Consider the following 21,269-nt stretch of genomic DNA (forward strand, 5'->3'; position numbering starts at 1 on the left):
CACAGGATTTATGAGTAAATCCTAACTGAGGGCCTTCTTTAAATATTGATACATTAATGACACAAATGTAAATTCCTATTTCCTGCTCCCTCCACCCCTCTGTGCAGTCTGATCCCACCCACAATCCAATCCCACAAATGTGAAAAATGTGACTGAGAAGACCCAGTACACCATTATGGGGCTTGGCTGGAACATCTCAAGTGATTTACGACCTTCTAATAAATTGAATTGTCTCATATTTGGACTTGAAGATCTTAAAGGTCTTTTCCAACCTGAATGATTCCGTGATACCTTTCTTGATTATAGCACCTTTTCCTGTGGGAGCTTGAAAGAAAGTGGCTGCACAAAGATCACCTTGGGGCAGTGGGATTTTATTCAAACTGAGAATTAACCACGACAAATCACCAGCTGACCACAGACAGTGGAGGTGTAAGGGAAGAGAAGTATGAAAATCAGATCCCAGTGTGCAGGTCCCACACATACTTGCTCCAAATCAACTGCAGTGTGGTGGAAACTGTGACCACAACAGGTGCTGGTGAAAAGCCAAATATTTTATGCTGCATTCCCACACTCTATCAGGCAAATTTAGTTGCAAGGGGGATTCAGGACTGTCACATACTTGCAAACAGCTCATTCTTCAGGAAGAGCTCCTTAGCCACCGCTTCCATCTCATCCAGGTCCTGCACTGCCTGAATGCGGTTGAAGGAGACGCAGGAGGAGACATTCACAGCCAGGGCAGCCAAAGTGTTCAGCTGGTCGACAATGTCAGCGTTGTTCTGCAGCTCCAGCCGGATATCATCTAGGGAAAAACCCCCACAAACAAACCCTCCAGCATCACTACACCCAGCAAAGAATCCACCCCATCATTCCACTCCTTCACACCAACAATGACACCAGAAAGGAGGAAAGAAAACAAACCCAAACCCATCACACTAAATATGAAGTGTGAAATACATTTCTGCACTCAGCAATGCAATGAAGGCAGGCTGTTGACCCAGTTTTTTATGTTAATCATTTGTAACATGCTCGTGAGTTTGCCTTTGGGAGAATGCCAGCAATGGGATGTGACAGCCATCCCAAATCAGAAGTCCCCACTAACCTGCTGAGGCTTTGGTGCTCACCATTCCTTCCACCCTCTGGTTGAGGATGTAATCAACTCGCCTTTTGAGCTGCTGTGTCTCAGGGGAGGATGTGCTTTATCCAAGCACATCAAGGCAGAGCTGTGAGTGCTGTGCTGATGTGTGGACTGAGCCTGATGCTGCAGTTAATAAAGATGCTGCTGTTTGCTGGCAGGTTTCAAAGGTGGCTGCATAATGCAAGGTAACTAATATGGAACAGCTGCTGCAGGCACCGTGGCTTTATGAGGAGTTAAGGCAGGAGTTGTTGCTCATGAATAACAGAGATCATCAACAACTGGATGTAAATGACTGCAACAGACCACAGTCACTCTTGGCTGCTGCTGGCTTTTGCTGGCACAGTCCAGATTTATGGTGACATGCCTGGCCACTCACTGCAAAAGCAGGTAGGGACAGCAAGGCCAGGCAGTAAGGGACTGTGATCCCCATGCTGTGCACTCACAGGGAATGTACCCACCACTGTCACTGGTGATTCTCACAGTGCACAGCAGCAAATGTCACCTTGAAGGGCCTTGCAAGCCCACCAGAGAACAGCAAACTGCAGCAGAGCATCTCCTGCACTGATGCCTCTGGCTCCATCAGCCTGGGTACATGTATCTGATCCCTGGCTTTTCTGCTCTGGAGAACTTTTCATCTGAACCTCGCTGCGATGCAAGGGAGCTCCCCTCAACATTTCCCAGCTGAGTCCCAGGTAGCTCATTTGAAGTCATAATTACAGCTAAACAGTGTCCTCCAGTGGCCACACACCGCGGCAAAGCCTCCCATCCCTCCACCCCTTCACACCCAGGAGAAACATCTCTTTACACCAGCACTTTGCTCTCTAAGGGTTTTCCCTGGAAGATTTCTGGATCACAGCTGGGATTGCCTTGCCCTGGAGCCTCCAACATGGGCTAGAGAAGAGCAGACTAAGGGGATGGCTGCAGCTGGCTAACTCTGGAGCTCCCAGACCTGAAGCACAAGCAAGGAAGAGGGCAGCACATCCAGACACACTTACCCAGTTCATTTATCTGACTGAGGAGCTCAGCTGCATCCAAATCCACCATCAGCTTGATAAAAACCTGCACAAAGGGGTTCTGCAGGGCATTCTATCAGCAAGCAGAGAAAGACAAAGCATCAGTTTGACCAGAAGCCTTCACTGAGCTTGTGTACAGCCCCTCCCTCTTCACTCTGCATCAGAACGGGGAAATTCCAGCAATGAGAATGTCACAGAGAGCTCTCTGAGGCCAAGTCAGTGCTTCTTGGAGTCAAGAAAAGATGCCTGCTGAGTCTCCACCAGGCACCAGGGTCCCATCAAAAAAATCATGGATAATTTTAGTTATTCTAGTAGTAAATTTCCCTTGTGTGTGTTTTAAGTTCTGTGAACGCAGCCAGTGCACAACCAAAACTTGGAGATCAGCACAGATTTTTGTTTGGCTGAATATTTCATTATTCTACCAATGACTGCAATCAGCAGAGAATATTTAATTTCACTTTTGCACGTTCCACTCTGGATTTTTCTCTTGGTGCCATGGAAATTAGAATTAATTCCAGCCCCTAAAATTAACTGCTAATGCTTTTGGGTTCCAGGGATCTCATTTTTGTAAGGAAAGGAGACAATTTTTCCTACAGAGAATGGGAAACAAGTGTGTGTAACATTACAGTCTACTGCCTTCTGTATCCAAGCAATGCTAGGCTTCTTAGGAAGGGGAAAAAGAAATTTTATTTACATTCACTGAGATACAAAACATCTTCTAGCTCTTATGTGTATACCCAGAACTACATGCTTATTATAGACACTGTTTCATTTTCTGAGAAAGTAATTTCTTGCCTGGTCTTGGCTGGCTGGATCACTCCATCAAGCAGAAAGTTAATTTACAAACTGAAGAGTGTTCCCTGCTCATCTTAGCCCTCCAGCAGGCCCCAGCACGGCCAGGGTCAGGGAGAATATTATAAACAGTTCATTTGAGAAAAAGAACTTGCAGGGAAGGGTCAGTCACGAGCATTTCTGTTAAGGGAACAGGCAGGTACAGAAACTATGAAGTCCAGGACATCCTGAGAGGGGACTCCCCAGCTGACCTAAGGTGTCCCTGGAACCCCAGTTTACTTCAGTGAACAAATCCATCCTCCCAGTTCCCACCTGGCAAGAGACAGAGGGGAGGTAAGAAGTCATACCTTGATCATTGGAACTGTCTGGTTTAACTTAGTCAGTGAATTCATGATGACAGGAGACTGGTCCAGCCACTCCTGGGATTTCAGGGCCAACTCAGCCATCTGCTCCAGGGTTGCATTTGACTACAAAAGAAGCCCACAACATATAAGGATTAATTGATTCATTGCCTTACAGATTTTAACCAATAAATGAATCAATAAAGCACATGAGACCAAATTTGTTTTCCTTAGGATTTTTCATAGCATCATCTCATTGATTGGCAGAATGCTCCTTAACACACTGAATTTATGCAAGTATTTAAAAATATTATATTCAGAGCATGTCTTGAATATCTGCTTTCCTTCTACCTGGCCTTCCTGTGAACAAGCACTGGTTACACCATTAGTCCTGGGAGACACATCTTTCCTACTGGCTGAAAATATGGAGGTGAAACTTCATAAACTGAAGGCCTTAAACAACTGTCCTATAAATATTGTCCTATAAATATTAGACCAAGAGCAGCTTCTGGGGGGAAGATTCAATCAAAGACAAAAGATGACTCATATAGCCAGCAAGGCAAGTAGGAAAAGATAATTTGATTAATACTCCAAACAGTGAGAAAGCAGCTTCCCAGGGAAACAAGGCTGTGCTAGATAAATTACAGCCTTTTGGAGTGGGTGTATCCTGATGTCCTGGAACAGAGCCATACCTTTCCCATGATTGCTCGAGTTTCTGGGGTATCTGGTGTGAAAAGGATCTTCCCAAACACCATTGGTTTTAAGAAAGACCAAATCAAAGCTCCAGTCGGGGTCTTGACCAGGTCCAGGTAAAAAGATAAGCAAAATGAGGCTGCAAGAGGAGAAGAGCAAACAAATTGCACAGAGGACAAACAGACCAGACACAAGAAACCTACCAGTGGGTTTTTACTCCCGTCTGCCCAGTTTGTTGCTGTGGCCAGTGAATGACTTCAGGGCTCTCTTCACTGACTGATCTAATGCATCTTGACAAAAGCAATCCACCCCCGAGATCTCTTGTTGCTGAACTCAAGACAACAAGAGTCTGGCTGTTTGAGCCAGCACTATCTGCTTGGAGGTTAAATGGAGTTTTTTAAATGGAACTCAGAGGAGCTAATAATGTCAGTACAGTCAGAAAAACTACTCATCAAGAAAAAGCAGTGACCTGTCGAGCCCTAGGACCAGATCATCAACAAATGGGAGACAGTGCAGTGTCAAGCACTGCTCTGCTGCACAGGCAGTTTTCCCTTTGAACATTTATGGAAATAAACCATCAATAATTAGGGCAGTACAGATCTTCAGCTACCATAAATAATGAGCAATTACAGCCCTCAGAGACATATGGAGAATAGCTCAGCACTAGATCTGTCTGGAAATGGCAGAATTCAGCTCTGAAACATTTGTGCCCTAGGGAAAAGCCAGACTTACTGGAATCCTGAGGAATCCCATATTTCCTCATCAGCTTTTGGACATAGACGTCCTCTGCATGAGAACTGTTGCTTATGGAGTCCCCAAAGTCTGGAAGCAAAGACTCAAAAAACAGGGGTGTGATCTCCTGGTTGCAGAGGACTTTTGACATGGATTTAAAAGTGCCATGTGTTATCCTGAAGTTGTTTGGTTTAAATAACACCTGCAGAAAAGACAAAACACAAATAAATCCTGCACAAAGAAAGCACTCCACTTGGAGAGAAACAATAGAATGAGAAGGAAAGGACTGAACATTTTTATACTGCTTTCTTATGAGTTTGCCTTTATAAAAATAGGAACTTTCTATGGAAATTATGCATTTTTTTTATTATGACAGAGGTGGTACATTTATTTCCAGGCATGACAGCTAATGTAGGAAGTGCCTACAACACGTGCAGAGAAATTCCCTATCACGTGTGCCTGGTGACATTCACACACCTGGGTTACAACACAGATTTGTCATGTGGATGTGCACATCACTGTCCCCATCTAGTCCATGGCTGCACATGGCTCTGCAATGTGCAGGCAGAATGATGACCAGGAAGGATTCCTGTCACTTGTGTTCTCCTGGACTATGGATCAGAGATGGATTGGACACCATGCTGGATGGAGGCAGTGCACCCTGGAGTTACTGCAGCTGTCAGAGCAGTAATGGGTTTGTACTGAATGTTTTGGGCAGCCTCGAGGCTTTGGGTGTGATCTAATGCACACTAAAGCTGAGGCAGTTTTTTGCTGCTGATTTTGGTGGGTTTGCCTTTAGTGGGCAGTTCTCCAGCTGTTTGCACCAGCTGATCCTTCCAGTATTTTGCTGTAAGTTCTCCCTCCTTCAAGACATTCTTGCTCCAAGTGTTTCTCTCACAATATGTGTTCCCCACTCATGAGCACATGATGGTCCCACTGCTCCAAATCAAAACTATCCCATGAAGGCAACACAGAATCACAGAGTGGTTTGGGTTGGAAGGGACCATAAAGCTCATCTTATTCCAACCTCCTGCCATGGGCAGGGACACCTTCCAGAAGGGACACCCAACCAGTCTGGCCTTGAGCACTTCCAGAGATAAGTCTGAGAGAGCTTTTTCTCAACATTGTTGCTCTGAAACAGAATCTATGGTTTAATGTACCTGTGGCTTCTAGGGTAAGAAATTACTGTGGAAACCATTTCAGTGGTTATTTTACCTCAAAAGCAGATGCAGACTACACATACCTTAGTCAGTGGCATTTTCCTGGACTGTCGGAGCTTCTTCAGGGAATGAATAGCTTGTAGCAATGGATCAATGCCAGATTCAACCTGGTGTCTGAAATATTTCATTTTTGTCAGAAGGCCTAACATCTTGTCCATGGGTTTCTGAAGTTCCTTGGGGAAAAACATCTGCAAGAGGCAGGAAGGAAATCAATTATGATGAGCAGGGATCTGCGTGTGCAGGCATGCACACGCCCATATTGTGTTAACTCAAACATGAGCACTGTGGGATTTTCAAAGCTGTTAGGAGGCTTTGCAGAGTGGGTGCCCCATGGGAAATGAATGGGATTTGTATTCCTAAATCCCCAAGCACTTTTGCAAACCATTTCCCTGAACATTACATAATCTAACAGTGTATTTCCAATCACCTACAATTGGGAAATAAGTGTCAGGTACTGGCTGGGATGTGATAAAATCTCTCATTTCACACAGCACAGGTGTCAAACACTAGGAGTGACTTTTGACCTGAGCCCAAATTCATTGGCATTGTTATTTAACAACTTTTTTTTTCCCAGGATCACTCCTGTATTTTTAAATACCTGCTCACTATTCACTTCTCTGTGAATATTTTCTTAGATGCTGTTTCTATAGTTGGGGGATGGGGGCAGGAATTGGAATACTTTAGTAACTTTGTAGTTCCAAATAGACAGAGAAAAGATATTTTACAGGACTTTTTCCAGGGCTTCCCTTTTCAGGGAATCAAAAAATTTAGCTCAGTACCTTATTTTTGGGTCAGCTGGGGGTGTTCAAGAGGTTGTGACAGCACATAAAGGATACTAGCAGATAGGGAGGCATTTAGAGTAGGTCCAGTGCCTTTAAATGAGGTTTGCTGCTTTACACCAGCTGGGATTCTCATTTATATCCACGCTGTCACAGCATGGATATGCAATAAAAATTGCTGCATGAGCAAAGCGTGATCTTTGGCTTGTGCAAATCAGTGTAGCTTCTGGCCACTGCAATGATATTTTATAACCTTTCAGCCACCACCTCGTGCAGCAAAGACTGTAGGAACCACTCTAAAAATCCAGCACTAACCTTGTATAAGAAATTGTACGTGTCCAAGTGTCTCAAGAGGGTGACCCCAAGGAGGTAGGTCCTGCGAGTCCTCTCTGGCAGAGGGAGGCTGCACAACTCCTGCACCACCACTTGCAGCTGTGGGTCAGCAGGATGGGCACTGCAGGACTCCAGCTGCAGCACCTGAGAGATGAGCTGGGTGGCACAAAGGGAAAAGAGAATTGTTAGGGGTGCGCTGCACGCTCCACCACGCGTGGATTAATCTTGTCTGGCTGTTGTTCTTTCCACAGTGCCATATTTCAAGCACCCAAGAACCAGAAAATGCCTTCCCATTACTCCTGCTCCCAGGGACAAATCCTAAGGACTGTGTTTTACTACCCAGCTTGCACAGTTGTAAAAGCTTTTGTGGCTTCGATTTCTCGTTGACTGATGAATGTGAAGTTTGGAAAAGAGCACGTTCTTTGGGGCCCAGTCCAGACAAGATGGCTGGGAAGGGGAAAAGCATCTGGAGCTCTGCTTGGAGGAGCAGGAGGCTGAGGAAAGGAAGCTCATCTCCCATCCAGGGAGGGTATTTTTGGACCCTGAGTGCTCTCACACACTGTGGTTACAAATGTACTTTTCCACCTGGACTGGGACAACTTCTCAGTGACCAGGACCTGACTGAAGACCCTGCTCAGCCCCCATTAGTTTGTCCCAGAGATCTGTGCCCTGCTCTGGATCAGAGCCATCCCTCTCCAGGCAGTGCCTGTCTGCTGGACCGGCTCCTGGTGACAGCCAAAGGGACCATATGGCTCCCAGTCTCCAATGGCTGGACTGACAATGCTCCTACTGCATTCCTGGTGGCTTTTCCAATCCATGCTCTGCTGTCTATGCCTGTGGGGTCATCTGTGCTGTCACACACCCAGCAACCTGCTTAGCTGCATTCACTAACAAATTATAGTTTTAATGGTCTGAGCAGTAGACAGCAACAAGATTTCCCAAAAGGATAACAGCAAACTTACCTGACTGCTGTTTTCTGGGAAAGATGCTTCCAGAAGAGCATCAATGCTGGCTGTGGACATTCCTGTTGTGTTTCTGAGATCCTCTTTGAGCTGGTCCACATTTTTAAACACATCTCTTAACTTTTCTGGAATGAACAGTCAAAGAACAATTGATGTAACAGCTTTCCCCAGACACACAGCAAATCTCAAGCACATAGAGAAGACTTTATGCAAAGCATGGAAGTGTGGTACCTCACTGCTGATAAGAAAAAATTAAAAAAAATTGGGGCATACAGTCATTACTTCCTATGTTTTACAGTCTGGTTTGTGGGCTGAAGTTATCACATCTCAGAATAGCAAAATTTGCTCAGATGGAAAAATTTGGTGCTTTCTTTGTAAAAAACAAAACCAGGTGTGGTCTTGAACAGGCTCTAGAAGTACCCCAGATAAAGGATCCCAAGGTCATGGTGTATGGTTATTTCATTAATACCACTTCTTCCTGGCAGCTAGGCAATTCTTGGGATTTCCAGCAGAAAGTGTGATACCAGTGGTGATGTTTACCAACATTGTAAAGAAAATACAGAAGTGTACCTTGCTTGCTGGAGTCTGTTAAATCCTCAGTGATATTCAACATGGAATTCAAAGCAGCCATATATTGAGGAATCTCTTGAAAGAAAGCAATTTCTGGTACATTTTCTTGAAGCCTGAATTGGAAAAACAAAACAACAAACAAAACTGAGAATATAAAGAGAAGGCAAGAAGTCATTTCATAAACAGAATACTAAAACAGTCTAGCTCAGAGGGAGAGCCTCACCACTTCAGCTGTGCCTGGATGTCTGTGGCATCCCCAATGAGTACATTTTGGAGCTCCTGGGAGATCCTCCTGTGACTCAGTAGGTTGGTCACAAGTTGGCTGCTCAGCTGAGCAGCACGGAGGAGCTGCTCCTGAGACTGGCCCTGCTCACACAGCTCCCCAAAGGGAACCTCAGGGAGGTGGCAGAGCTGCTGGACTGACTTCAAGCTCTCATAGTCACACAGAAGTGCTGTCAGATCCCGGAGGCGAGAGATCTTCAAAGGACATTTTGAAAAAAGGAAGACAAATGCACAAACATCAGTTAGATGACAGAATTATAAAAGGCAAGCTTTAAAGAGTCTAGCTGTCCCTTTCTGCCTCTCCTTAGGACTAATATTTTAAAATATATATATATATATATTTAGTTCATTCAAAAGGTCTCCAATAGAACAGATTGTGACAATCACTGTGTCAGCTTCTGCCAGACCTGTCTGGATCTAATAAACCTTGCAAACCTTAAAATGTTATTTCCCCTGCCCAGCACACTTAGACAGCAATACTCCATTGAACTTGCCTGTTTACTAATTAATCTTCTCAGAGACCAAATAAATCTACCTTGCACAACAGGTTTAGCCTTTCAGATACCACCTGGTCATCTACTGCAGTACAGGAAGGAGACTTGGCCAGCAGTCAGAGCTTCCTCATCTGCCAACCCGTGTAAAATTATAGTCCTTTGCTATTATGGGCTTCCCTCTTGTCTGACATCATTATTTACATTATCAGGCTCTTATGGGAAGAATTATCTTCAGGTTTATGCCTTTAAGTACCTGTCACACTGAGGCTCATCATATTATTGTTACAGATATATTACACAGCAACAACACTGCATACTGCTGTATTTTTTAAAAAGGACTTTTAAATGCTATTTCTCATAGGGAGCAATACACTGAAGTGCATCCATGCTATTAGTGCAGTCATGAATGCATGGGCTAAGAAGCATTTTATTCAAATGAGGCATTGCCAAACCCAAAGCTGGTGAGGGAACTCCATGAATCAATACTGGTGCCTAATCTCAGAAGCCATTCTGGTGTTGTGAGACTTCTGGGGCCAGAGGAGCATGTGGGGACTTGACTCCAGCCACGCTGGTGTTGGTACAGCTCCTTAGGCACAGCAGTAACCCAGTTAGTCATGCTTCTAAATGCGAATTAGGAGTGCACAATTACATGGATTTTCAGCAGGGCAGAGATACCTAATCCCTATCTGTGCCTTCGAGAGCTCCTCCCTGCCTCCTCCTCAAGTGAAGCTGAGGCATCCTAGAATGATCTCAGCTCTGCAAGGTGCTTCAGGAAGTCTCAATATGCTGAACTTTAGTGGTGCACTGAGGAATATGCTGCCACTGGCCATCTCTGCAGTGCTCATCCTTCTGGGGTGGCTGGTAGAAAACAGAGCCATCCTACCGAGCACATGGGAGGACAGGAACATCTCTACCTTCCCTGAAAAATGGGTGTACACTCGGAAGGGAGAGATAAAAGAACAAGTTCCTCAACCCAGTTTACAGATGACCTTCAAATATAGGCAGCAGGCAGAACACAGAGTTTCAGTCCTAGTTTTTATCAGCTGTTCTCTAAAGAAAACTTTTTTCTGTTTTTTTAATATGCTATTTTTCAAAACCACCATTGCACATTCATGTATCTCTGTGGGATGTCCTTCAAGTCAGCATTTTAAGCAGACTCACTTTTAGCTTCAGGAGCTCTGGTATGGATGAATGTTTCTCAGAGGTATTATTATGCATAAAAGAGTTCTTTTTAAGATGAGTTTGCTTCAAAAGCAGTGTGATGTTTTCTGTGCAGGAGAAAAAAAAAAAAAACCAACAGTTACTCCAGACAAAAATGCCAGAAACTTCACAGATGGGAATATCAGCATTTTTATTCTGAGGCCAACTGGGCATTGCTACTTTCCACCAAATTCCCATGGCTGAGGACCTCTGAAATCACAGAGCAAGGCCTAAATTGTAATCTGGGTTATAATGGATTGAGTTCAACTAAGTGCTCTGTTCCTAGTGAAATCCACCCCATCCTGGTAACAGGTGCACAGGTAAAACCTCTCAGGTGTTACAGTAAGCACAAATGATGAGTATCTATGTGAAATACCATGTTAGCTCTCAGGAATAACTGCTGTCATATTACAGCTACATAAAGCTGTGAAGGGAAAGAGGTTTCTATCTGTAAAATTGCTTTGTCTGAGTGTCAGCAACCTGTCATCACACTGAGAAGAGGAGATGTGCCTTCTGGAGACACTGGGATGGAAACTTATAATCGCAGTGTGATATAACTCAAACAAAACCCGAGTCTGGTTTCCCCAGATCTCACAGCTCCAGTTCACTGCCAGCAGATAAAACCATGCAGCACCATTCCTTCCCACCAGTAGACAAAACACAGGCAGGACACATTCCAGCTAATGAAATTAATGAAATCATGATCACCTGTCAATTCCCCATCTTCAGCTTCCGCGGCATTTATTAAACACATCAGGTAAGGGTTGTAGCTGTTATTCGCTGTCACCTGCAAGATGGTGTTTGCAAATTCTAAAAACAGAAATCTGAAAAATAAGATAGGAATTTAAATCAGCTTCTCTTTCAAAAACAAGATATATATTAGTGAGCAACCTGTCAGCTGTGGATGCTGTTCCTTGGCAGAGTAAATAAGAATTCCAGATGAAAGCCATCTCTCCTAAGTGCGTAGCTTCCCAGTTTTATTCCATCAGTTCTTTTTGCTGTTATTTCCCAAAGCTGTCATTCACTCTCAAAATAAGAAAACACTTGAAAAGTTCAAATCTGTGTGATGGATGCATTATATAGACGGAAAGGCACACCTAAGGGAGACTGAGGATCAAAAATTAGAGAGTGATCCCACAAAGGAAAGTTTTCCAAAGAGCCTGCCACTGGTGGTGAGACTCCTTCAGGAGTCTGTTCCACTGTGCATTGCTATGTGCCAACACACAAAATTTTAGTAAGTCTGACTTTGAGCTGTATGTTCATCTCAAGAAGAAGTTTCTTCTTCTTCCTCAATTTAATCCACATTATTCCTTGTGTCCTAAATTACAGTGATTGCAGGCTTAGGTTATTCCACTGGAAGAAAATTCCATACTTCTCATGCTGTAATGAGAATGGTGGTCACAACCCATCCATGGAATTACAATACCTAGTACCCAAACTCACCGTGTGATCAAGCTGGTTGGGGACAGAGTGTGGTCACTCAGAGTCCAAGGCAGGGTCTTATTGTAAAGGGTTTCTGCCACCACAGTGAAGTGATGAGCAGTGATATCAATCACACTGTCAAAACTGGTTTTGTTGGAGAGAAAAGCTGAGCTGGAACTTATATTGAATTCATTTAGCAGGCCAGAGATGTTCAGCCCCTTGAGAACGTAGAGGGTGGCTTCTGTGATTTCTGGAGCTGACAGATCGCTGGCAGAGTTGCTTGCCACTGCTTCCAACAGCCTTGCAAGGGAAGCTCCTTCACTTGGATTCCTTTTGGTGCTGAGGAAGCTGTCAAACACATCCCAGACACTTGTGTAATAACTGCCTTCAGAGAGGTTGAAGGCACCCTGGAGCCTCTGCAGCAGGTTGTGGAGCTCATCCTGTGCCACACCAGAGAGCATGGTCAGGTTATTCCAGCCTGTTGCACTGCCAGACAAATTCAGGGAGCTCAGCACTGTTTCATCCAGCAGGGCAGGAAGGAGCACGTTCAAAAGCTGGGATGGGGACACATCACCCACATCCTGGGCTGGGATGGGGCACGAGGCATCACCCTGCACCAGCCCCTCCGTGGCTGCACTCAGAGCTCTTGCCTTCTCCTGGAGCCACGCGTTTCCCGCCTCGGAGACAAGGTTTAACTTGGAAAGGAAACTCAGAGAAAAACACAGAGACCGGGTGAGACACGACAGCTCCTGGAAAAAGCGCTCCCTGCTGTTGTTGTAGGCAGCAGCAAACTCTGGAGACAGTTGCAGGTTGGTTATGGCCAGCTGGAACACCCTGGTAAAGGTGTCATTGTTCCCTGTCCCACCCTCCACGCCCAAGGAATCCAAGAAGGGCTTGCAGGGGCTCCTGGCTGAGGACTCCCTTAGAGTGGCATTTTCAAACAGCACCTCAAGGCCTACGCTGAGCAGATCTTCAAAGGAGCAATTCTGGAGTGTCCTGTAGCCATTGCTGCTGATCTCAAGGAAAGGACCCAAGGCTAAATGAAGAAACTCCCAAATTTTTGCCTGTAGTGAGCTATTGTGCTGTGAGGGAGACTGGCTGAACTCCTGAAGCAGCAAATGTGAGTAATTGTAGACAATGTTCATTTTTTCCTCTAATGTTTTGTTTGAGTTGATGTCATGAAGAACTTTCATTTCTGCTCTCAACATTTCCATCAGTCTCTGGGCATAGTTACTGCTAGAATCAAGTAACAGGCTGATAGATTCAAGCTCACTGATGTTATACCTTTTCTGCAAACCTTTCAAAGTTAAGATTCCCCTCTGCATGGCCTGCAAGTACATGGAGATGTTGCTTCCTCTGGAGTCTTCATCATACAGCTCAAAGATGGAAGATACAAAGTTTAGCAGCTGCTTCAGTTCCTTACTGAAAAGAAGACTGGTGTCACTTTCTGTCATATTTAGCAGATTTTGCAGCATGTCTAGAAGTGACTGGGCAGTGACAGTGGCTGTACTATTCCAGTTCAACAACTGGAGACCTTCAGCAATGTGCCAGAAAGCACCAAGTTCATCTTCCTGCCTTCCAGGAGGGAGTTTCTGCATTAGCTTACTCAAAGAAGAGATCAGCAGATAATGATCACTGGTATTCACCTTTGCCATGGCACCAAGAAGCTGCTCAAGGGACAAAAGGCGTTCTGCAAAATTTTCAGAAGTTCCAGGGGTCAACAAGAAGTCAGAAAATAATGATGACACTTTTTCATTTGTGCTGAGATAATTTTCAATGTCTTCAAGCGAGATTGCGTCGAGTGCAATCATTTTGATCACCTCCCATGCATTCTCTGTATTAAAATGAGTCCTGTTTAAAATTATCTCATTCCAAATCACTGCAGCCATAGTCAGAACATCTTGATTTTCTTTTCCATAGGGATCAGAGTAGAACAATCCTTCACCACCCCCTTCATACAAAGGAAGTATTTCTTGAAATATTCTTTTCCAGTCCAGTGTGCTGTCTGTGGCAGAAGTTGAAATGAAAGAGAGTTTTAATGAACTATACAAATCACTCAGATCTGAAGATTTAATTGCTTTGGTAGAATTCTGAAAGATCTGATGAACCAATGCTTTTCCAGGAGCTACCCCAAAGTCCACAAGGATTAGAGCTTTCTTCATAATTTGCAGGAGTTCCACATATTCACCCACTTCTGTTAGGCTCCATTTGGAGGTCAGCAGGGCGCCAGTGGCACGCCACAGCCGGGAGAAGTGTCCCCAGTCGGGCTGGCTGGAAGCAGCTCTGCCCACCTGCAGCAGCTCGTAGAGACTGCTGTTCCTCATGGAAGCAGGTGGTGACAGATGGGAAAACACAGGGAGCCCATCCCAGTCTGCAGAGCTGTCAGACAAATTCAGGGAGCTCAGCACTGTTTCATCCAGCAGGGCAGGAAGGAGCACGTTCAAAAGCTGGGATGGGGACACATCACCCACATCCTGGGCTGGGATGGGGCACGAGGCATCACCCTGCACCAGCCCCTCCGTGGCTGCACTCAGAGCTCTTGCCTTCTCCTGGAGCCACGCGTTTCCCGCCTCGGAGACAAGGTTTAACTTGGAAAGGAAACTCAGAGAAAAACACAGAGACCGGGTGAGACACGACAGCTCCTGGAAAAAGCGCTCCCTGCTGTTGTTGTAGGCAGCAGCAAACTCTGGAGACAGTTGCAGGTTGGTTATGGCCAGCTGGAACACCCTGGTAAAGGTGTCATTGTTCCCTGTCCCACCCTCCACGCCCCAGGAATCCAAGAAGGGCTTGCAGGGGCTCCTGGCTGAGGACTCCCTTAGAGTGGCATTTTCAAACAGCACCTCAAGGCCTACGCTGAGCAGATCTTCAAAGGAGCAATTCTGGAGTGTCCTGTAGCCATTACTGCTGTTCTCAAGGAAAGGACCCAAGGCTAAATGAAGAAACTCCCAAATTTCTGCCTGTAGTGAGCTATTGTGCTGTGAGGGAGACTGGCTGAACTCCTGTAGTAGATGTGTTAAATTATAGATGGGGTTAATTATGTCTTCACTGGAAGCTTCATTGGCACTTGCATAATGAAGGATTTTCATTCCTGTTCTCAGAAGTTCAGACAAGCTCTCCAAGGTTTTATTGTTAAAATTAAAGAAAAGATCTATAGATTTTAATGTACTGACATTATAATTCAGCTGTAAGTCTTTTAATATGTACAACGTCTTTTGGATGGCTTGAGTGACTTGTGAGATATTGGCTACTCCAGAGCTTTCCCCAAACTCTTTAAATACAGCTGTTATAAATTCTGACAGCTGATCCAATTCTTCACTGAAGACACCACTTGATTTATTATTCAACTTTTGCAAATGGCTGTTTAACACCTCCAAAAACTGCCCATAGGCAACAATGGCTGTGTTATTCCACTTCATGGATCTCAGCTTCTCTGCAGTGCGCCAGTAGACGTTCAACTCATCCCACCAGGCCTCACCCATGGACTTCTCTACGGACCTCATCAGCTCAAACACAGGCAGCAGGAGGTACTGATAACCTACATTTGTGCCTGTCATTCTAAAAAACATCCTCTGGAGAGCTAGGAGCTGCTCTGGGAAGTTTCTGTAGGACTCAGGCTCAAGCAGAACATCAGAAAAGACGGATGGGATTTCTTGCATTCCACTCAAATGGTCTCTGAGACCTTCCAGAAGTGATGGCATGCTTGTGGAGGGCAACATTTTTAGAGCATCTTTAGTTTGCAATGTACTAAAATTAGAATTATTTAGGGGAGCTTGATTCCAAAGCATTGTAGCTAATTTTAAAGCCCTCTGAATTTCTTTCCACCGGGCCATTGTATTGAAAATGGAAGTTCCATTAAAGTCACTCTGTAATTGCAGCGATGTGAAGTTATAGATTTCATCAATTATTTCCTTATTATATGGTTCTTTTAATTTATAATCATGATGTGGATTCATTCCCAGTTCAAGAAATGCATACAATTTCTGTAATGTTTCATTCTTCAAATTTCTGAATAGATTTAAGCTTTTTAATTCACTTCGATTCATTTTTTCCTCAAAGCCTTTAAAACCATGTAGATGCTTTTGTATGGCTTCTAAATCATCTGAATTAATGGACCTCTTGGAGTGCTTTCCACCAATCTCTGGTGACTTTATTTTTCTGGAGGGGAACAAAAAGGTGTTTTAGTGAATATGAAATCAATGCGAGTGGAAATGTAAGGTGATTTAGAGCAAAGATCATAGACTTGAATTACACTGTTAGTAATATGCCTTTAGCTAATGTCTCACCTTAGAACTTCCTCCAATTCAGATACTAAAGTGTGATTGTCTTTCCAGTGAACAAAGGAATTACAAAGAGATCTGGTCACCCAACTTCTTTCTTTATCTACAACAAAAATGTGAAGAGCATATTAGTAAAGATCATGTAATTCTGGAACCTGAGAAATACTATAATGGCAAATCTATCCAGGATAACATGCATACATGAGGTTAGACTCCTACCACAAACTATCCTGGTTACAAATCTGAGTGTTCTTTTGGGGTGTAACTCTTCCTGGACTTTTGAAGGAAGGGAGGATGCTGCCTGGCATCCTAGAAATGACTTTCTGTGCTGAAATCATTCAGGAACAATACAGTGCTCCTGTGATCTGGATGCTAACCGAGGTCTCCTCCTGCTTTAGGAGCACTGTGCTGGCAGTAATGCAGAGTAAGGTGGCCAAGTATTTATTATGGTTTCTTTCCCCTCATTTAGGGTTGCTTTTTTACTGCTCACACATAAGCTCTGCCTGCAGCATCAATTATGTCTCCCATAGCCATTTACACTCATCTTGATATCCCCATGTGTCCAGTCCTCTCACCAGTCACTTTCCATGTTTTCTCTACTTGCACACCTCACCTTTCTTCTTACCCACCTCAACTTCCACAATCTCCACGAAACAAGTACAGAAGGGACAGCAATCCCTGTCTGTCCCTTGAAGCGTTTAGTTACTGTTCCTTTCCCTTGCCTGTTCACAGATCCCCAGTTAGAGGGGGCTATCCAGGACTGTCTCTGCTAGAAGGGACAGGGATTTAAAGGAATGGCTCATCTATATGTAAACAGCTCATTGTGCAGCCCAGCCTCAGTCCCTGCCTTGATACACCGAGCTGAGTTTGACAGAGTCCACAACCAGAGGCAGATTTTGACATCACCCCCCAAAAAAGCAAATCAAGGTAAAACATTATTGCTCCCCATTTCCACTGAGGCTGCAAACTCATGTAAATTCATTGTCTACTGACAAACCCAAGCCTTTTTACTTTTCCATTTGAAACGAGCCATTTTAGTCACATTTGTAAAAAGCTGAAGGAAGAATCCATTATGCTGAGCCCCGAACAGTGAGCAATCTGTATGGTTACTTATTAGCCTGCAGTTTGCTTCTCCTTAGCACCACAGGTTTTCAGCAGAGATATGACTCAATAGAGGAGTCTTACCTTGCTCCAAGCAGTTCAGGGAATGTGGAGAATCTGTAACCCCATTTTGAAGAGTTTCGAATCTGTCATCACTCACGAGAGATGCAGAGACATTCTGAGCTGCCAGCACAACACTGAGGGGGAAGGAAGGGAAAATAAATTGTGAGTACAGGTTTATGAGAAAGGAGAAAACAAATGTTCTAATAGGAAACAGCTGGAGCACAGCCTATCATTCTTAAAATGTCTGACAGACAAGACATCACCCCTATTTTTAATTATTTGTTTAATCATGCACAAGATACAAACTCTGGGGGCTTTGATGGAAAAGCCATGGTGGTGTATTAACAAACACAAACACATGTGTGGCACCCATTAGGTGCACTTTTTCAGAGTTATCTAAAATCTCCAGACCACTAAAATCCAGCCAGCAGGTCTCAGAAAACACCCAGGTGACACACCAGCCATGTGATTCACTGTTGCAGGGGAATTTCCTCCTAAAACACCCAAGAACCAAGGAGACAAGGCTCCAGGGAGAGCAGGGATCCCAGGGGGAAAAACATCTGTGGAAGGAAGAAGCAATCACAAATAACTGTTGCCACTTCCAATTCTCATTATTTCCCTTTTTTATGCTGTAATAGCCAGGCTGACAGGGAAGCAAGGAATGTTTTTCAATCTTAGGAAGGAACAAGCTGATAATCAGGCATATTGTTTCACAGAGGAACTCATTTAAAGGACTGCCTGCTCAGGTGTGCAGGTTACTGAAAACTTCACTGTGATTATTAGTCCATTTTTCTTCTCCTGTTCAAAGAGCAGCCTTCACTGTAGGTGCAGGGTCACTGAAATGCACCATCTCTCTCTCTCTCTCACCTGCCTGAAGTTCTGCAGGTGACACACAAAGAACCTGCCTGGGCTGATCTCAGTGGCATAAATAAATACAAACTGATCTGTGGGAACAGGCTGCTACTGAGAGCAGAGCACTGGGGATCTCTTCTCTCCTGATTTAACATAATGTCTCTGTGCAGGCTTCGTGGGCTTGGTGCTCATCATTTTCATTCTGCAGATGTGCTTGTAAGAGTCTTAGAGGGGAAGAAACTCAGTTATAGATGACATATTTAGCTGAGCAATGGCAGAGCCAAGGAGGAGGCAGGCACAGGCTTGCCAAAAACGGATGCATATCACGCAGATCAGAAGGCAGCAAACATGAAAACAAGTGTTGTTTTGCTGCCCTTTTATTTCAGTCTTGCAGAGCTTCTGCAGACTTTGGGTGTAGAGAAAAAGCTCAGCTTACGTGCTTAGCTGAAAAACTATCTTACAGCAACAAACAGGAACATTTGTGAAATCAGTCTGCAAAACAGGTTTTAATGAGAAACAAAATTTGCTGCTAAACTTTCTATAGGATTCATGACTTGGAAGTTTCACACTGGTGGTGTTTATCACTTGGTTAACACAGATGCCACAATGAGCATAAGTTCTTTTCTTCTATACCTTCATACTTCTACCACCAAAAAAAAATTCCCTGTACAGCACTTCTTGAGGAGTTCTGCCTGAGTAAGAGACGTGGCCAGGCTCGCTAAGATGTGCTTTTGTAAGCATCATTAAAAGTACTATTTGTGCAATCTCTTTGCAATAACTCTTTACTCATGCATTTACAGTGCCAGATGCCAGGCATAAAAGCACTGCACAGTTCTGGTGATGAAATTCTATGTGCCTCTTTGTCGTGCCTGTGATAACTTGGCCCAGCTCTGCAGCTGTAGAGCAAAGCAGAGCAGCACAGTAAATATTAATTCTCCCTGGGCACTGCAACAGGGCTGGTTCTCAGGCTGGGCTCTGCAAGCCAGTAAATGCAAACAAATGTAATAATCCTGTGACTGAAACAGCAGCATGAACAAAACGCTTCTGAATAAAATTACAATTCTTGCCACACTGCTACTGACTCCTTTAAGGATAAGGACATTACAGCTTACACATGGGTCTCACAATGCAGCACGGAAAATTACCTTGATATTAAATGTACAGGTTTTTAAGTGCCTCAGCAACACACCAGTGATCAAAAGTGAGTCCCTCTAAGCCTGGGTGCAATAAAAGTAGCAAAGCTTCTACAACTTCCTTTTGACATCTTAACCCAAGTGCTCATGTATGCAAGATGAAAACAAAAAGCAGTCTGAAGACACTCATTTTCTTGGTGTCCTCCATGTACTGTAACAACTGGACTATCCAGAATATTTTATAGCAGGGTCAGTCAGGGATCCAGAAGATGACTTGGAACAGAACCCCTTAATCTTGAGTGACTCAAGTGTTCTGGAGACTGGGGAGAGTTTAGCCAAACTACAGCCCAGGAAAGGGATTTCAAGACTAAGCCCATTTTAGAATCTTGTATTGTCCTAGGTGAGAACTGGATCAAACATTTCAGTGCAGTTAAATAATGCAGATAAACCAGCTCTGTTTTTCATATAACCGCTGAGCAAGTACCTAACTGGCACTTTCTTCTTCATGTTAGAAGTGTTAAAGCCTGTAGTGTAGAAAACTGGGCTCCCTCTCTTCTTTGCTTTCTTGGGACCAGTCTTGAAAGATTAAACCAGAAGTAGATTAGGTAATCAATTTTAAAAAACAACATTATGGCTCCCCTACAAGTGCTTGAGGTGTTTCAAAGCAACCTGAACTTGGCTCTGTGCTTTTCTGGAAAGAAGCAGCCAGCTGCTTTCTTTATCCAGCCAGGAGGGTTTTTCTTCCACCAAAGGCAGTGGCTGTGACTCACCAGCTTTGCTATCTGCACAAGGGCATGACAGTGCCTCTAAGCAGGCTGGGAGAAAACTCAAGAGTTTATATCAAATTCCCATTAAAAGAATGACACAAGAGTCACTGAAAAACAACACACTGCTCACAGTTCACAGACACCTTTAGAGATGCATTAGCATGAAGCTGCATCACTCCCCAAACAAATCATGCTTTTAAGGTAACACCCTTCTTTTCAAGAGGAGAGGTGATGTCCTTAGAGGTCAGTACACAAACCCACCAGCTTTCAGTGCTTCTCCTGCCATTTTCTCTGTTTTACCTGCTTGGATTCTGAAGGAAATCAATTATGTCTCGCAGTTGCATGTTGTCCTGAAACACATCTGGGGCCAGCAAAAGCAGGTGCCACAGGGAGGTGTCATTCTGCACTTGGGAGATGAGCGTCAGAAATGAGACCATTTCATTGACAAAGGTCTCCTGGTACTGTGGGTTGTGCTTCACCTTAACAAATAAAAATGTAAAAAATTATTTAAGAACCAGAACAAATTATTTAATAACCAGAAGCCTTGCTGCTGGGGGGGTCCTTTTATGTTTTTCAGCTGGCACTGCACTTGCATGCAAATCTGCAAACAATACATTCAAAGGATAGGCAATAACTGAGAGTGTGACTGTGCTTTACCTTCACATCCCAGGTTGTACAATAAATTCTCTGTTCAGATAAGCCCTACAATTCGCAATGTCCTAAAGAGTCTGAAGACTAGGAATACAAGAAAATTAATATCAGTCCTAACCTTGGCAAAGAAAAAAAAAAAAAAAAAAGAAGGCTTTATCTTTAAAGAATTAATTTGCTTTAATTATATTGCTTTCCCAAAGACAAGTACTACTTCAATCATGAACTGTTGGATCAGATGCAGGAGTCACTGGATGAAGTTATACTGCTGAGGTAATACACAATTAAATTTATTGCCTTCCCAAGGTTTAAACATTCTTATTTCTACCACATCTTCACATTGTTCTATTGACCTGCCACTGCAGCAGGGCAAGTAAAGAGGAGAAGCAAGGCCCAGGCGTGTGAGAACCCTTAGTGGCCACGAGCTGATGGCTGGATGACCCTTGGCTTTCCAAGCCAT

The 21,269-nt window shown here is 44.0% G+C and overlaps 1 protein-coding gene across 1 annotated transcript in view; it reads right to left on the reverse strand.

Moving 5' to 3' along the window:
• Positions 1 to 21,269, reverse strand: part of ABCA12 (ATP binding cassette subfamily A member 12) — a 78,024-nt gene that overhangs the window by 36,460 nt on the left and 20,295 nt on the right. Inside the window, exons 7-22 of the mRNA XM_014257788.2 lie at positions 20,462 to 20,640; positions 17,431 to 17,543; positions 16,252 to 16,348; positions 11,990 to 16,123; positions 11,255 to 11,370; positions 10,508 to 10,614; positions 8,794 to 9,047; positions 8,571 to 8,683; positions 8,001 to 8,125; positions 7,021 to 7,194; positions 5,950 to 6,114; positions 4,707 to 4,908; positions 3,974 to 4,113; positions 3,288 to 3,407; positions 2,131 to 2,221; positions 620 to 799 (exon numbers count right to left, since the gene is read on the reverse strand). Of these exons, the coding sequence (XP_014113263.2) occupies positions 620 to 799; positions 2,131 to 2,221; positions 3,288 to 3,407; positions 3,974 to 4,113; positions 4,707 to 4,908; positions 5,950 to 6,114; positions 7,021 to 7,194; positions 8,001 to 8,125; positions 8,571 to 8,683; positions 8,794 to 9,047; positions 10,508 to 10,614; positions 11,255 to 11,370; positions 11,990 to 16,123; positions 16,252 to 16,348; positions 17,431 to 17,543; positions 20,462 to 20,640 (6,310 nt within the window). The remainder of the gene's footprint in view (positions 1 to 619; positions 800 to 2,130; positions 2,222 to 3,287; positions 3,408 to 3,973; positions 4,114 to 4,706; positions 4,909 to 5,949; positions 6,115 to 7,020; positions 7,195 to 8,000; positions 8,126 to 8,570; positions 8,684 to 8,793; positions 9,048 to 10,507; positions 10,615 to 11,254; positions 11,371 to 11,989; positions 16,124 to 16,251; positions 16,349 to 17,430; positions 17,544 to 20,461; positions 20,641 to 21,269) is intronic.

Source organism: Pseudopodoces humilis, chromosome 8 (genome assembly GCF_049639895.1).
Source record: "Pseudopodoces humilis isolate 2021_Gansu_Grassland_sample_001 chromosome 8, ASM4963989v1, whole genome shotgun sequence".
Taxonomy (NCBI): domain Eukaryota; kingdom Metazoa; phylum Chordata; class Aves; order Passeriformes; family Paridae; genus Pseudopodoces; species Pseudopodoces humilis.